The 16267-nt window shown below is 44.4% G+C and overlaps 1 protein-coding gene across 2 annotated transcripts in view; it reads left to right on the top strand.

Moving 5' to 3' along the window:
* myo1ea (myosin IEa) overlaps window positions 1-16267 on the top strand; it is a 118648-nt gene that overhangs the window by 81072 nt on the left and 21309 nt on the right. For both annotated transcript variants that reach the window (XM_078427207.1, XM_078427208.1), the window contains exons 14-19: window positions 732-899; window positions 3372-3457; window positions 3545-3626; window positions 6550-6656; window positions 8524-8622; window positions 13165-13309. In XM_078427207.1, coding sequence (XP_078283333.1) covers window positions 732-899; window positions 3372-3457; window positions 3545-3626; window positions 6550-6656; window positions 8524-8622; window positions 13165-13309 — 687 coding nt within the window. The remainder of the gene's footprint in view (window positions 1-731; window positions 900-3371; window positions 3458-3544; window positions 3627-6549; window positions 6657-8523; window positions 8623-13164; window positions 13310-16267) is intronic.

Here is a 16267-nt window from a genome sequence, read left to right on the forward strand (position 1 = left end):
GTCGCTGTTGCTGGACGTCAGGGATTCTGTTGAACTGAAGCCCCATGGTGACCAAACATTGGACTAGAGAAAGTGTGTGCCTCAGAGAATGCTGGGGCACCTTTCTTCACGATTGATAGCAACGTATCAAAAATAAAATTGGAAATGTAGGCCTTTTCTGGTTAAAGAATTAAACTTTACCAACCAAAACATAAGAAGCTGAGAGATTCATTTTTAAAACTAGAATGCCTGCGTGATTTCCTGTCAACATTTCCAAAATAGTTTTGTGAAATTTGTTTACTTTAATTTAGTTTAGAATTACAGCATGGAAATTAGCCTTTCGGCCCACTAAGTCCATGCCGCTATCAATCGCCTGTTCACACTAGTTCCACGTTATCCCACTTTTGCATCTACTCCATTCACACTAGGGGCAATTTACAGAGGCCAATTAACCTACAAATCTGCACGTATTGGGATGTAGGGGAAAACCAGAGCACCAACAGAGGAAACCCACACGATAACAGTGAGAACGTGCAAACTCCACACATGCAGCACCCAGGGTCAAGATGGAACCTGAATCCCTGGCACTGTGAGGCAGCAGCTTTGCCACTGTGCCATCCTCTGTCCCAGTTCAGCAATGTGATCTTTCGACAATGTTCAGTAAGTTTTATTTGCAAAATGAATGCAAAGAATCTATTTGCCATGAATGCTACTCATACTTCTGCTCTCTGTAACACTGCACTCCCTCACAGAACCCACCGGGCATTTTGAGTATCATGGATGACGTCTGTGCAACAATGCACGCAACTGGGGAGGGAGCGGATCAGACGTTGCTGCAGAAATTGCAGATGCAGATTGGAACACACGAGCATTTCAACAGCTGGAACCAGGGTTTCATCATTCATCACTACGCAGGCAAGGTAACCAAACACAATGATAGAATGGGGGAAAAGGCAGGAACGGGGTACTGATTGGGGATGATCAGCCATGGTCACGGTGAATGGCGATGCTGGCTCAAAGGGCCGAATGGCCTACTCCTGCACCTATTGTCTGTTGTCTAGATAATAAGGTCATAAGTGATAGGAGCAGAATTAGGCCATTCGGCCCATCAAGTCTACTCTGCCATTCAATCATGGCCGATCTATCTCTCCTGCCTAACCCCATTCTCCTGCCTTCTCCCCATAACCCCTGACACCCCGTCCTAATCCAGAATCTATCTATCTCTGCTTTAAAAATATCCATTGACTTGGCCTCCACAGCCTTCTGTCAGATGTCAGATTACATCAAAGTTCACTTTGAACCACGAGGAAGGAGGTTGCCTAGGAGTTTCTGTGTGGCTGGGATCAGTTAGTAATGTTATCCAGTGCAAGGATTCACCAGCTGAGAGGCCCAGCAGAAGGTTGGGCCTGACCAACACACCATGAGGGCTGCACCAACTGGAACCAAAGCTGAGAGTCATTATCTTACATCAAGATTAGCCCCTCAAGCTATGAAGAACCTTTCAGTTCATTGCTATTGGTGTGTAAGAAGGGCTTTGCTTCAATTGGACTAGGTTGACAATTTCTAATCTCTTCTCCAAACTCAATGAGGGACGTTAGACATGTCTACTAATTCATTGTTATCATTGATTATATATGGACTTCATGGCACCTGTTAACTTCTTTGCAGGATCCACTATTACAATGCCAAATATCCCCTCCTTCCAATGCAGCTTCTGAATGAGATCTTCCAGCGAGTAACACAGGAGGTTTAGATTTTAGATTTTTTTTTAGATTTAGAGATACAGTGCAGAAACAGGCTCTTCGGCCCACCGGGTCCGCGCCGCCCAGCGATACCCGCACACTAATAATAATAATAATAATGCATTACATTTATATAGCGCTTTTCAAACACTCAAAGACGCTTTACAGGGATTTCTAGAACATAGAGAAGAAAATAAATAGATAAATAAGTAAACGAACAGAAAAAGGAGACAGAAGGTGAGGTGACGGTCAGTGGTTGAAGGCAGTGCTGAACAGGTGAGACTTCAGTGATGTTTTGAATGTGGTGAGTGAGGAGGAGTCTCTGACGGTTTGGGGTAGTGAGTTCCAGAGGGTGGGAGCAGCGATGGAGAAAGCCCTGTCCCCCCAGGATCTGAGTTTGGTCCGGATGGGGGGGGACAGGAGGTTGGCAGCAGCAGAGCGGAGGGTGCAGGTGGGAGTGTGTCTGTGGAGGAGGTCAGTCAGGTAGGATGGGGCCAGGTTATGGAGGGCTTTGTAGGTCATGAGGAGGATTTTGTACTGGATTCTCTGGGGGATGGGGAGCCAGTGGAGCTTGTAAAGGACGGGGGTGATATGGTCACGGATCGGGGAGTGGGTGAGTAGACGGGCAGCGGAGTTTTGAATGTATTGAAGTTTACTGATGATTTTTGAGGGTGAGCCATAGAGGAGGCTGTTGCAGTAGTCCAGACGGGAGGTGATGAAGGCGTGGTAACACTATCCTATACCCACTAGGGACAATTTTTACATTTGCCCAGCCAATTAACCTACATACCTGTACGTCTTTGGAGTGTGGGAGGAAACCGAAGATCTTGGAGAAAACCCACGCAGGTCACGGGGAGAACGTACAAACTCCGTACAGACGGCGCCCGTAGTCAGGATTGAACCTGAGTCTCCGGAGCTGCATTCGCTGTAAGGCAGCAACTCTACCGTTGCGCCACCGTGTTGTTTAAGAAATGGTTTGGAGCATTTGAATTCTGTGGAATAGGAGTGACAGGAATTTTCAGTCGTACAAAAAACACACCAGGAAAGACCCTTAGCCCAATAAGTCCGTTCCACTATCAACCACCCATTCACACTAATCCCATATTAATCCTATATATTTTTTCATATTTTACATCAACTTTTCCCCCAGTTTCTGTTGCCCCCCCCCTGTGCAATAGGGGCAATTTACAGTGGCCAGTTAACCAATCAACCCACATGTATTTGTAATGTGGGAGAAAACCAGAGCTCCCGAAGGAAACCCACACGGTCACAAGGAGAACATGCAAACTCCACAAAGAAGGCACCCGAGATTGGGTTTAAACCTGGGTCTCTCACCTGTGAATCAGTGGTTCTACTATCTGCACCACTGTTTAATGTATCGTTTCTCTATTCCTCTGGAAGGAATATAAGATGGGTTTCCTTTTGCATTCAGTAGTAAATAATGGGAGACCTATCTGTAAGATTCATTTTTCTAGAGAGTGAGTATGAGGAAATAGATGTCTGGTTTATTTTGTGGACCAGGATAAGTTCCTCAGGCAATAACTATGTGACCATTAGTGGAAACTTTAAAAAAAAAAAGAGAAAATTATTGCAAGATGTGTGAATTGGGAAAGTAGAGTTCAAGTCATTTAAACTTCTCTCCTTTTGCAGGTGTCCTATAATGTGGAAGGATTCTGTGAGCGGAATCGAGATGTTCTGTTCAACGACCTGATTGAACTCATGCAGAGCAGTGAGCAGTAAGTGGACATGAAGCTGAGCAAAGGCTGACTGTGTGAGAGTTGGCTTTGCCTGCAAGCTAATGTGATTTGTTTGCTCCTTCACAGCCCTTTCATCCGTGTGCTTTTCCATGAAAATCTGCAAGTCGAAAAGAAAGGTCGCCCCACCACAGCTGGAACAAAAATTAAGGTACATTCAGCCTTCCTTCCTCTTGGGCGGCCTCTTAGGTCGAGGATGACTTGGGCTCTGAACTGTCTTCTCATTGAGGGGCTGAAACGGGAGAGAAAAAGGTATCACAGATCGGTAGCCTTCATGCATTCAGGTGGGGTCCGTAAGAAAATGAGGCAGCTGCTCAGGGAAGTGGAGGCTGAGAACAAATACCCACGGGGTGTATGATGCCAATAGCGAAAAGCACAGTAACACCAATAAATAAATGAAAAAATAGTGTAAATGGAAATTTGAAAAAGCATTCCTCCAGATTTAGGAACAGTTTATTTACAGCTGTTGTCAAGCAACTGAACCATCCTCTCGTCAGCTAGAGTGCGATCCTGACCTCCCATCTCCCTCATTGGAGACCTTAAAACTATCTTTAATCGGACTTCAATTGCATATCTTTGCACTAAATGTTGCACCTTTTATCCTTTATCTGTCCACTATGGATTGTAATCAGGTATAGTCTTTGAGTGGATAGCACGCGTACAAAAACCTTTCACTGTACCTCAGTAAATGTGACAATTATTAACTACTCTAAACTAATTACGGGCTTCCCTCAGTCATCAGGTAACCTTTGAATGGAGCTAAAATCTTTTAAGTTTTCTAATCCATTGCATGTTTGCACCTTCGAAACACCAGATTCATGACAGAGATGTCTGTCATTATGTGTAGGAAGGAAATGCAGATGCTGGTTTAAACCAAAGATAGGCACAAAAAGCTGGAGTAACTCAGCGGGACAGGCAGCATCTCTGGAGAGAAGGAATGGGTGACGTTTCGGGTCTGAAGAAGGGTCTCGACCGAAAACGTCACCCATTCCTTCTATCCAGAGATGCTGCCTGTCCCGCTGAGTTACTCCAGCTTTATAACGATACAATACAATAGAACTTTATTTATCCCAGGAGGCAAATTAAGTAGGAAAGTACTGCAGATGCTTGTTTAAATCGAAGGTAGACACAAAATGTTGGAGTAACTCAGCAGGTCAGGCAGCACCTCGGGAGAGAAGGAATCGGTGATGTTTCGGGACGAGACCCTTCCTCAGACTGGCCATTTACCACATATTTTTGGGACATTAATTTCACACATTTAGCTTTTATTAAAGACCAAATATGTTGAAGTAATATATATCAGTAATAAACATATGCTAAATAATCTATTTGATTGGTGGGGAGTCAACAGAAAAGTGAGGGGGTATGGGGAGAAGGCAGGAACGGGGTACTGATTGAGAGTGATCAGCCATGATCGCATTGAATGGCGGTGCAGGATCGAAGGGCTGAATGGCCTACTCCTGCACCTATTGTCTATTGTCTAACATGTATCTGAAGGATGAATGAGCCAATTGCCACATCTGCCCTAGACAGTATCAGGCCACTCCATTCCATTCATGGGGTCTGACTGCTGAATGGTGGTGGGCAGTAGAGGGGGGTAAGCAATGATCTCCAGCTAAAGGTCCCCCAAGTCTTCCCACTGTTCTTTCCCCCCTCACCCCCCCCCCCCCCCCACTACCTCCAACTTTTGCCGGACTTGTCATGCTATGGCTGGCCCCGAATCAACATTGTTAGTGTCTATGCTCGAGGTTTTCAGTAATGAGATATGTGATACCACATAAACCAACGCCAAGTTCCCTCACTACCTCCAATTCCAAGTCATTTGAAAATATAAAATGATGTTCTAGCTTAAATTTTAATCATGCAAGGTTCAGTACTTTCAATGCGTCGAAACCCATATCACCCATTCCTTCTCTCCCGAGATGCTGCCTGACCCGCTGAGTTACTCCAGCATTTTGTGTCTACCCAGGAGGGAAATTGATCTGCCAACAGACATAAAAACACATCTTGTAACATATCTTGTGTCTGTCATTATCTTTGGTTGTAGCAGTGTAGCAGCAGTACTTCCTGTGTAAGGTGTCTAAGCTGGCTCACTGTCCACCGTAAAGAAGCACAGCCAATGCCCTGTGTTGTTGGAACAATGCTCGCCCTTCAAGTGATGTTGCCTACAGACCAGCCGGTCCCCAGCGGCAACCGTTACGTGCTCTACGAGCCATGTTCACACCAGTATGCTCCTCCTATGGGTCAGAGTTCAGGCTGCCCTGTACAGAAGTATTCTACATCGGCAAATCAGTTGATTATTGCGGGTTAATCGGCTTCTATAATTTGCCCCCAATGTGTTGGGAGTGAATGCAAAAGTGGGCTCTCGTAGAACTAGTGAACAGGTGATCGATGTGGATACAAGGAACTGCAGATGCTGGTTTACAACAAAAAAAAGATACAAAGTGCTGGAGTAACTCAGAGGGTCAGGCAGCTTCTCTGGAGAATATGGATAGGTGATGTTTCAGGCTTCATTACTTCTGTTTCACACCTTCATCATCTCTGGCCTTTGTCTACCATCTGCCTATCACCCCCCACCCCCTCACCTGTATCAACCTATGACCTGCCATGCTTTGTTCTGCCTCTCCTCTCTTCCAGCTTTCCCCCCGCCCTACAATTAGTCTGAAAAAGGGCCCTGACCCGAAACATCACCTATCCACGTTCTCCAAAGATGTTGACTGACCCGCTGAGTTACTCCAGCACTTTGTGCCAACAGGTAATCAATGGTAGACGTGGATTGAGTGGTACGAATGGATTGTTTCCATGCTGTGTCTTTCAAGCATTCAATTAATTATAAGATGTCTGTAAATATTTCCCTGAGCAGAAATTGACAGGAAGGGGGCAGAGAATGACGGGTTTCCTTGGTTTTGTGTTTTTGAAATATGAGCTTCGATCAAGCGCGTTGTACATGTACACTGCACTGGATTGTCCAGTACACTGGTACCATCAGCTGTACTGACACATCCACACACCGTTTCCCACTGACCCCTCAGTGACGCTGTGTTCCATATTTTCACTGTCCTTTTCTTTTTCAGAAACAAGCCAATGACCTGGTGGCCACGCTGATGAAGTGTACCCCACACTATATCCGCTGCATCAAACCAAATGAAACCAAGAAGCCCAGAGACTGGGAAGAGAGTAGGTGAGAGCATCCGAAGAGTCCCCACGTGGTCTCCCTGGCCATCCCCTCACTTTATCTTGCCTTGGCTTTAGCTTTAGTGATACAGCACTGAAACAGGCTCTCCGGCTCGCCAAGTCCACCCGTTCATACTAGTTATTCATGGTCATACTTTCTCATCCACTCCCCACACACTAGGGGGCAATTTAATGCCCAATGAACCTACAATCCCCCACATCGTTGAGATGAGGTCGTAAACCTGAGCACCTGTCAATGATTGATGACCTTTATGCATTATGTGACTCCTCCACCTCTTTTACCTCCCTCTCCATCACGTCTGAAACGTCAAAACCCTGGAACATTGGGCTGCCGGCCCTGTCACTCACGCAACTAAATCTCTGTAATGGCCACCACAGCTTCATTCCATGCTCAGATCCAGGCTTGAAGTTCATGTGCTTTACCCATAAACACTCCTTGTATTGAAATAAACACACTTCAGCCCATCAGTCTCACCATGCCCATTAACCTGTCCTTGCCTGTCCTTCCTCTCAGACTTACTTATCATAACCTCTACCGTCCCATCAGTGCCTACACTTAGTGACCCATTGCTCTGGTTCCCCCCCCCCCACTCCCCCCACCTTCACGCACTCCCGTTAAAACCCCAAGTCAGCATGGTGGCACAGTGGTAGAGCTGCTGCCTTACAGTGTCAGAGATCCAGGCTACGGGTGCTTGTCTGGACTGAGTTTGTACGTTCTCCCCGTGACCTGCGTTTTCTCTGTGATCTCCGGTTTCCTCCCACACTCCAAAGACGTACAGGTTTGCAGGTTAATTGGCTTGGTAGAATTCTAAATTGTTCTTAGTGTGTGTGTAGATTATTGTTAATGTGCAGGGATTGCTGGTTGGAGCAGACTCTCTGGGCCGAAGGGCCTGCTTCCGCGCTGTATCTCTAAACTAAACTAAAGTAGCACTAGTGACCTCCCTGTGAGGATAGTGGTTCCTCTCCTCTCCCCCTTGTATAGGTCACACCTGCCCTGATCCATTTATCTGAAGCTTTCCCTCTTGTACAAGCTCCTTTGCCACCTATTGAATTGCAATATCTTTCTATTTGTTATCTCACTAGGTTGTGGCACTGATGGTAATCCTGAGATTGCAAATCTGGAGGTCCTATTTTTTAATCCACTGCCTAACTCCCTTAATTCTCCTTGATGTCCCATAACACAACTGTAGAATTTGTTTAGGAGACGTTGTATTAAACTTAGATTTTCCCTCAAAAAAGGGGGCCAGGCACTCCCTGATTTGCATAAGGGTTACGCTATGTGAACTCTTACATAAATCAGAATTTACATCTCAGATTCGCCATCTCCATCTCTTACCCAAAATAACTCGCTGAAAGTAATAACTGTCTCAGCGGCGCCCAGCTGCACCCAGGGCACTTTCTGCTGTGCGCGGCCTTCTGGGTTAGCACCGCCGCCATTGCCAGCTTGTTTCCGATGTAAACCTTTCAGTGAATGTACAGTGTTGTGGAAGTTACACCACTGCCTTGATTACACTGGGGACTGAGTACAGAACAGTTTACGTAAGTGCGAGTTTATGTTGGTCGCCTCCAGGGAGTATAAGTAATACCAAAGAAAAGAAACATAGAAACATAGAAAATAGGTGCAGGAGTAGGCCATTCGGCCCTTCGAGCCTGCACCGCCATTCAATATGATCATGGCTGATCATCCAGCTCAGTAACTTGTACCTGCCTTCTCTCCATACCCCTTGATCCCTTTAGCCACAAGGGCCACATGAAGATTTGATTTCCATTTGAACTTTGGCTGTGTCTCATTTTGCCAAAATTATTTGCTCTAGATTCTGCTGTCCAGTTAATTGTTGGTTGTTTCTTTTCAGAGTTAAGCACCAAGTGGAATACCTGGGTTTAAAAGAAAACATCCGGGTACGACGAGCAGGCTACGCATACAGACGAGTCTTTAAGAAATTCTTGCACAGGTAAGCCGTTTATGAGAATTAATTTCACTTCTTGCTTCTTACCTGCCTGCATTATTTTAAACTCCTTCTCCCTTCTCTCTCATTCTTCCCTACAGCCATTCGGCTACTACAACCTCAAATATGCTCTGAACTACATAGACTTATTGTTCTTCTTATTTTTTTTGTTGTATGTGTGCGTGTATAACTAAATTATGCCTAACATGTGTTGGGTAGCATTAGTGTGCAGGGATTGCTGGTCGGCACAGTCTCGGTGGGCCGAAGGGCCTGTTTCCGCGCTGGATCTCTAAGACTAAACTAAAACTAAACAAACGATGACACCTCTAACAATGCAGCACTCAATGCACTAAAATTAAGATTCTCTGTAGATTTTAATTCATTCCAGTTAAGACAATACACTGTGCTCTTCCGGTATTTGGTTACTAATCATGAAGTCCAATATCATTGATTTATATCTGTAGTTGTGTGTATGATCATGTACATTTATATTAATCTCAGGAGAAACCATGTATTGTGAGATTTATGTTCAATGTTTCGAGTGAACCAAAATCATCAACATAATTATTTTACATTGTGTTAGTCATCATTTTTCTTGACTTCAAATGAGATTAACTTTGGTTTGAAAAAAGAATAATTTAACTATGTTAAAGCATTGAGCCTCTGTACTTCATGCAGTGTTTTGCAGGTTTCTTGCGGTAAATGTTAATTGCTCCCAGCCATTCAGACTGGAGTGAAAACCACAGCAGTAATGTCAGTTTGGTGCTTTTTCACAGAGAGGTTCCATTTTGCTCCAGTTGTTTGTCAAAGCTGTTTAATTCAGATGGCAGTCAGCCATCAGAAAATTGTGTTTTGTTAATGCATTTTGCTTTTCTTGAGCACATCGTTAAAATGTAACTGCTTGCCTTAAGACATAAGTAAAGACTGCTGGTACGTGCTTGTTTACAAAGGCTGTACATCAAAAAGAAGTATTACATACGCGTGTGATTCTTATATTTCTTGCAAAATTCCTCAAAATACCATTCTGTTATCAAAGGCAACTGAAGACAAGACTTCTGCCATTAACTCTGCTTTTTTTACTCTTGTTTTTTTTTTTGTTAACAGGCTGATGATATTGAAGTAATGTCTAACTATACTCTCTGTATAACAACTGCAGAAGATGATAAACCTGATGCCTTATAAATTACAATTTTATTTTATTAAGTTTGAGCCTCATCCAATGCTTATCAGAGAATATTGAAAATTATTTGGCTTGCTAAGTATTAGATTCTACCTATTGGGATTATGTGCAGCATTTTATTTAGATAGCACAGCAAGGATGATTAATTTAACACCACTTTTCCTTGAATGTAGTTTAATCAAATGCTTAGTTTTACTCAATTATAACTGGCGTTCTAATGAATTTTGAAGGAGAAGTAAACAAAAAGATGCAAATTTCTGCCTTTACTGTCTATCAGGGCCTGCTGGATCTATCTACCAGTTGCTAGCTTCTTCAACTCCCCTTCCCATTCACTTACTTCCCATTCCGTCTGTCCTTGGCCTCCTCCACTGCCAGAGTGAGGCCACATGCAAACTGGAAGAACATCTCCTCATATTCCGCTTGGGTAGCCTGCAACCCAACAGTATGAACGTTGTGTTTGTAAATTACAGGTAACCCCCCCACTCCTTCTCATCTACCCAGCTCCCCCACCTCCGCACACACCTTGCTTTCCACTCCATCCCTGTCACCTTGTTTGCTTCCCCTCCTCGTCAGCCTCTCACTACCCCAAGTCCCTCAGTTTTTCTATCTCCTTCCCATTCCCTTCATTGCACCCACCTAGCTCTATATTTCTGGCTCTATATTTTACTCCCCACCTTCCTTTCTTATCAGATTCACCATTTGCACCCTTTTGCCTTCTCCACTCATCATCTCCAGCCTTGAATACTATCCCACAAGGTCACAAGTGATAGGAGCAGAATTAGGCCATTCGGCCCATCAAGGCTTCTCCGCCATTCAATCATGGCTGATCTATCTCTCCCTCCTAACCCCATTCTCATGCCTGCTCCCCATAACCCCTGACACCCGTATTAATCAAGAATCTATCTCTGCCTCAGAAATGTCCATTGACGGCCTCCATAGCCTTTGTGGTAAAGAATTCCACAGATTCACCACCCTCTGACTAAAGACCTCCAACCTGACGCATCTGCCAGTCATCCCCTCCTTGCCTGGCTCCATCTGTCACCTGCTAGTTCTTGCCCAACCCCTTCCCTTCACCTCTTTCTGCTCCCAATCTCCCCTCCACTCCATCAATCTGGGAAAGGGTCTCAACCTGAACGTCGATCCACCTCCCTCCACGGATGCTGCCTGACCTGCTGAGTTCCTCCAATGGTTTCTTTTTTGATCAAGATTCCAGCTTCTACAGTCTTTGTTGTTTACAAGTCTCTAAAATGATTGTAAACCAGGAGAGTGGTGTAAAAACCAATATATGCACAGATCATATTTAGTACAAGTGATTGTGGCCACAAAATCATGTGTTAAAGTTCTCAGTTAATCCACACTACAATAGAATATTTGTTTTTTTTTCTTCAGGCTGTGTTTGGATAGGCTTGTTACTTTAATATTTTGCTTTATTCATGGTGAATAATTCTTCTGGTTCATTCTTTTGGTTTATTTACTGGAATGATTCTAATGTTGAAACCAAAATGACTGTGCTATGTGGATGTGGCTCAACATTCTTTACGATTACAACATTCTACATCCACTGACTCAAATAGTAATGACTTTGAGTTTATGATAAATCTAAATCACAGGCAATATCAGTCTAGTTATATTCTGAGAAGCTGCAGAGTGCAGAGTAACTAGTGTAGTGTAGAGCTGTTGAGCTTCTGAATGAAGAACATTTGTTTTTTAGTGAAAATTAGACCAAGTGGACCCATTGGGTCCAAACCATTCCTGCATTGGTGCAGCACCCTCTCCTCCCCCACTCCCCCTCCCCCTCCCCTCCTCACCCTCCCCTCCTCCATTCCTCTTCCTTCCCCTCACCCTCCCTCCCCCTTCCTTCCTCTTCCTCCCCCTCCCTCCCCCCCCCCCTTCCTCCCCCTCTCTTGCTCCCCCTTCCTTCCTCTCCCTCCCTCTCCCCCTCCTCCCACCTGGGAGCAACCCGCGGTTGCCGTAGCAACCCGCCTCCCAGCCCGGGAAACCACCATTGGTTGAGCGGGGGGGTTGAAGAGTCCTGTCCCATCCTGGTGCGGGGATGTTCAGTAGTAGAAGGCGGCAGCTCTCCCACTGTTGCTGAGCCGCTGGACTCTGGGCGGTGTGGGGAAGGCACTGAGCCGGCTGGGGAGAGGAGGGGGGCCGGGGGAGGCCCAGTGCCAGGCCCAGGCCACGTCCTACACCTCCACCAACGCCCGGCCTCACCGCTGCTGCTGCTGCCGCCTTTGCCCTTGGCCCACCTCAGGCTCGTGGTTACCCGGTCAGGCCCAGGCTCCGGCTGCTTCCCCCGGCACCAGGCCTGGCTCTCCCGCCCCCAAGAGACAGGTGGCCGAGCCCTGATCAACAGGCCCTAACTGCGCAGGCTCGGACGCGTTTGTTCAGTGCACGCGAGGATGCGGCAGCCATCTTACATAATAAATACCATCTTAACTACCAGATCAACGGAGCTCCAACTGCGCATTCGCAGTTTTAAAAACTTTAAAATGTGAATAACTTTAAAAACATAACACCGCTTTCAATGAAACTTCTTCCATAGGACCACAGGACAACAGTGAGTAAGTTGGGCCTAAGATTGTCACGCTATCGTGTACCGTTTTGGCTGTAGTTCAGGAACAAGCAAACAAGCGAGAGTTTTAGTATATAGATGTTCGGTATGGAGGGGAGCTGGCTTGTGGAATGAGGGCATTGTGTATGAATTTATTGCATGGCTGAAGGTTTTGACCTAATGCTCAGCCAAGGGAGGGTGAAGAATGGAGAGACTGCAAAGAAATGAGGAATATAATTCAATGAGGCGGAGCTTTAGCAAAGGAATAGAAAGAATGTGTTGTGAGTTTGTTTGTGGAAACATGTTTGACTAATTCAGATCATTTACTACGACAGCGGTCATAACTGGGATATTATTAAAGTGAGATTTTCTTTGGGTCCTGGGTTTCTGCATTAGTTACCTAATTGCATAAACTCACTTTTTGTTCCGTGTCATTTTATTTAGAAGATGATGATTTAGTGCTAAATTTACCTCTGTGCTACAATAAAAAATCGTAAACTGAAGTTGTTGCTAACATTGCTATGTGTGAGGGCACTAAAGGGTTAATAAACATTTGCTATTTATGTCCATCCATTGTACAAGGATCATTTGAGTTTTTTGTAAATAAAAAAAGTTCCCATGTTGACCGCAAAACAAAAGGTTATAAGGCTGTTGATTTTTCATACTATTTATCCCTTTACTGTTTATGTTTTTAAAAAAAGTGACTGCTTATTTTAGCTTGAATGCAAACTGTGAAAAAAGAAAGAAATTAAAGTTTATTGGGGAATTGTACAAAGCCATGGTCTGTAGCTAATGCACCTTATCCCCGTAGGTACGCCATCCTGACTAAAGAGACGTGGCCTTCCTGGAGAGGAGATGAGAAGCAAGGAGTGGTCTATCTCCTCCGATCTGTCAACATGGACCCAGATCAATACCAGATGGGGAAAAGCAAAGTCTTTGTTAAAGCTCCTGAATCGGTATGTGAACCAGTTTATGTGAACCAGTTGCATCTCACCTGCTCTCTCACCATTGTGTCAGAGCACTGATATGATTGCCATGCAGAAGGAATTTACTTGAAAGGTCTACTCCACCCAAGTTATAATTGAGGCTTGAAAGTCAATAAACCTTTCAAAATATTTTTTTTCTGCTGATCAAATGTGTTCTCTTAAGAGTTGCTCTCTCTTGCTGTGCATGAGGTCACTTTAACGTTGTGAATTCACTTGTTGGCCTTTCTCCTTCACGTGGTATCTGGTAAACTGGATTATTCCTTGCTTATTATCTCTTCACTTTTTAAATGGAATAAATTGTTATATCGTAACACAGATAGACAACGGGACTTTATGGACAACTTTCTGAAAGGAAAGCATCAAATCGGCAGAAGTTTATTCACAGAGATTCTTTAAAAAAGAACTTTCATTTTTCTGGATTGGGGGACAATGGAATTCAGCCTCGATGGACTGACCAGCTTCTTTGTCCAGAATGTGGGTGGACTTTATCTTCAGGGTCAGAGTAGAGTTTTGCAGCTGCCAAGTTTGCCTAAGTTTTTTCTTGACCCTAGACTCTGAACCAAGATTACTGAAATGACCAAAGGTAAAACGTCTCACTGTTACAGTGAGGTCTTACTTTCACTTTGGCCTCTCATTGTCCTGGAAAAGTATGTCCAGGGGTCCATCCTATTGTGCAGGTGACACTACAACCCCCCTAAACACCAGGTTCTTTATGTCCGAAAAGACGAGTTTGGAAGATTAGATATTCAATTGACCACTGAGGATGGTTACCTTATAGTTAATATTGAAATAAAATAGAAAATGGTGGAAATGCTTAGTGGGTCAGTCAGCTGCTGCGAAAATAGATCCAGTTATCGGGGTGGATTACACTAATGACTGGTCTGCAATCTGCTGGTCAGCATGTACCACCTTTCTATCCCTGTACACTGCGGCACAGAATGTACCTGCATTCATTTTATGAACCTCAGCCGATGCATTAATGCTGACCCAATTCTTTAACCCTGATTGAAAAGTAATTGAAATTAAGCCATGTATTTTTTAATTTTAATTAATATTAATGCCTTAAGTTAATTGACATAAATGACTGCCCTTGAATTAATTGATTATTTTTAATGTGATTTAAATTCCTAAAATGTATTTCAAACATATTTATCTCTCTCTGATCATCAGAGACATTTAAAGTCCATGTAGAACTATCTTTAATCGGACTTTATCATGCACTAGAAGTTGTACCCTTTATCCTTTATCTGTGCAGTGTGGACAACTCGATTGTATTCATGTATAGACTTTTCTTTGACTGGATAGCACGCAAACAATAGTTTTTCACTGTAACTCGGTACACATGACAATAATGAACTGAACTGAACTAAAAGGCCGTCGACAGCACAAGCTGTCAGTCGGCCATCAGGGGGAGCTGCTGAGAGCAGGAAGTCTCTCTCAGACCAGCTGTTCTTTGCGGGCTGTGGTAATGATGCCGCCATGATATGGGGAGCCGTGAGTTGTGGGGGTGTGCCCACCAGGATCCCACAGGCAGGGACTTGGGGGCACGGGTGTGTCAGCCAGGTCTGGCCCAGACTGTCGAGTGAAAGACCCGTCTCAGACGCTGTCTGAGGGAAGGTTGTGGACCTGAAACAACAACTCTTGCTGATGCTGAGCAATTCCACAATTTTCTGCTCTGTTACACGTTGTCCAGCATCTAACTGTATTTTGCTGAAGGGTCCCATCCCGAAACGTTGTCGTTCCCTCCCCAGATGCAACCTGACCTGCTGAGTTCCTGCAGAACTTTGTGTTTTGCTCATGTCCAGCATCTGCAGTCTCGTGCGTCTGCCGTATTCTGAAGTTGGCTCAGTCTGCAAAACGTGTGTGCTATTTCATTCTACATATCTCAATCATTTTTGGAGGGACTTTCTGCGTCTTCAGACGATTCTAAGTCCGTGTCCGCTGACAATTTCTGCTGCAAATGTACCTGATGATGGAGCTCTACCAGGTTTAATGTGGACAAACTAAATTCTCCCAGATTCACAAATCTTATAAAACTCCAGAATGTTGATACGTCCCCTTTCTATTATCAAATGAAAGCCAAATTTCATGCAATACGATTTACCTGCTTGACAGCATCATTTCCCGTACACATATTTGGTTGACGTTGGGAGAAATTACAAATGAACACTCTCACCAAGATACGGCACGGTAGCGCAGCGATAGAGTTGCTGCTTTACAGCGAATGCAGCGCCGGAGACTCAGGTTTGATTCTGACTACGGGTGCTGCACTGTAAGGAGTTTGTACGTTCTCCCCGTGACCTGCGTGGGTTTTCTCCGAGATCTTCGGTTTCCTCCCACACTCCAAAGACGTACAGGTATGTAGGTTAATTGGCTGGGTAAATGTAAAAATTGTCCCTAGTGGGTGTAGGATAGTGTTAATGTACGGGGATCGCTGGGCGGCACGGACTTGGAGGGCCGAAAAGGCCTGTTTCCGACTGTATATATATGATATGATATGATGATACCTGATACATTGAGTGATGGGGTAAAGGCTCAAACCAACAGATGAATCTTATCTGACCGTGACCCACTGTTTTTTTCCATGACATTTTTTACTGCCTATTCTCAGTGATGTGAAAGGTGGTTTGTGTCCGATTTATTCTATTTCTGGTTTAATTTCACGAACCTTCACTAAAATTGAGTCCCAGAGTTGAAAGTTATCAGGTTTAGGCCAGTATTGCGTGTGCATGTATATACAGAAGAAAATGGACGATGTAGACAGAACAAATGGGTTAAATTTAAGTTTCACCTGAAAAGAAGAAAAAAAAATCTAATATTGTTTGAGACCTGTTGTATATCTTATCCCTCAAAGGATTCTGAGGGATAAAATATCCATGCAATGCTTCTTGGAGATAAGGCATAACAACATCCATACTCTAACATAAG

This window comes from Rhinoraja longicauda, chromosome 33 (genome assembly GCF_053455715.1).
Source record: "Rhinoraja longicauda isolate Sanriku21f chromosome 33, sRhiLon1.1, whole genome shotgun sequence".
NCBI classification, from domain to species: domain Eukaryota; kingdom Metazoa; phylum Chordata; class Chondrichthyes; order Rajiformes; family Arhynchobatidae; genus Rhinoraja; species Rhinoraja longicauda.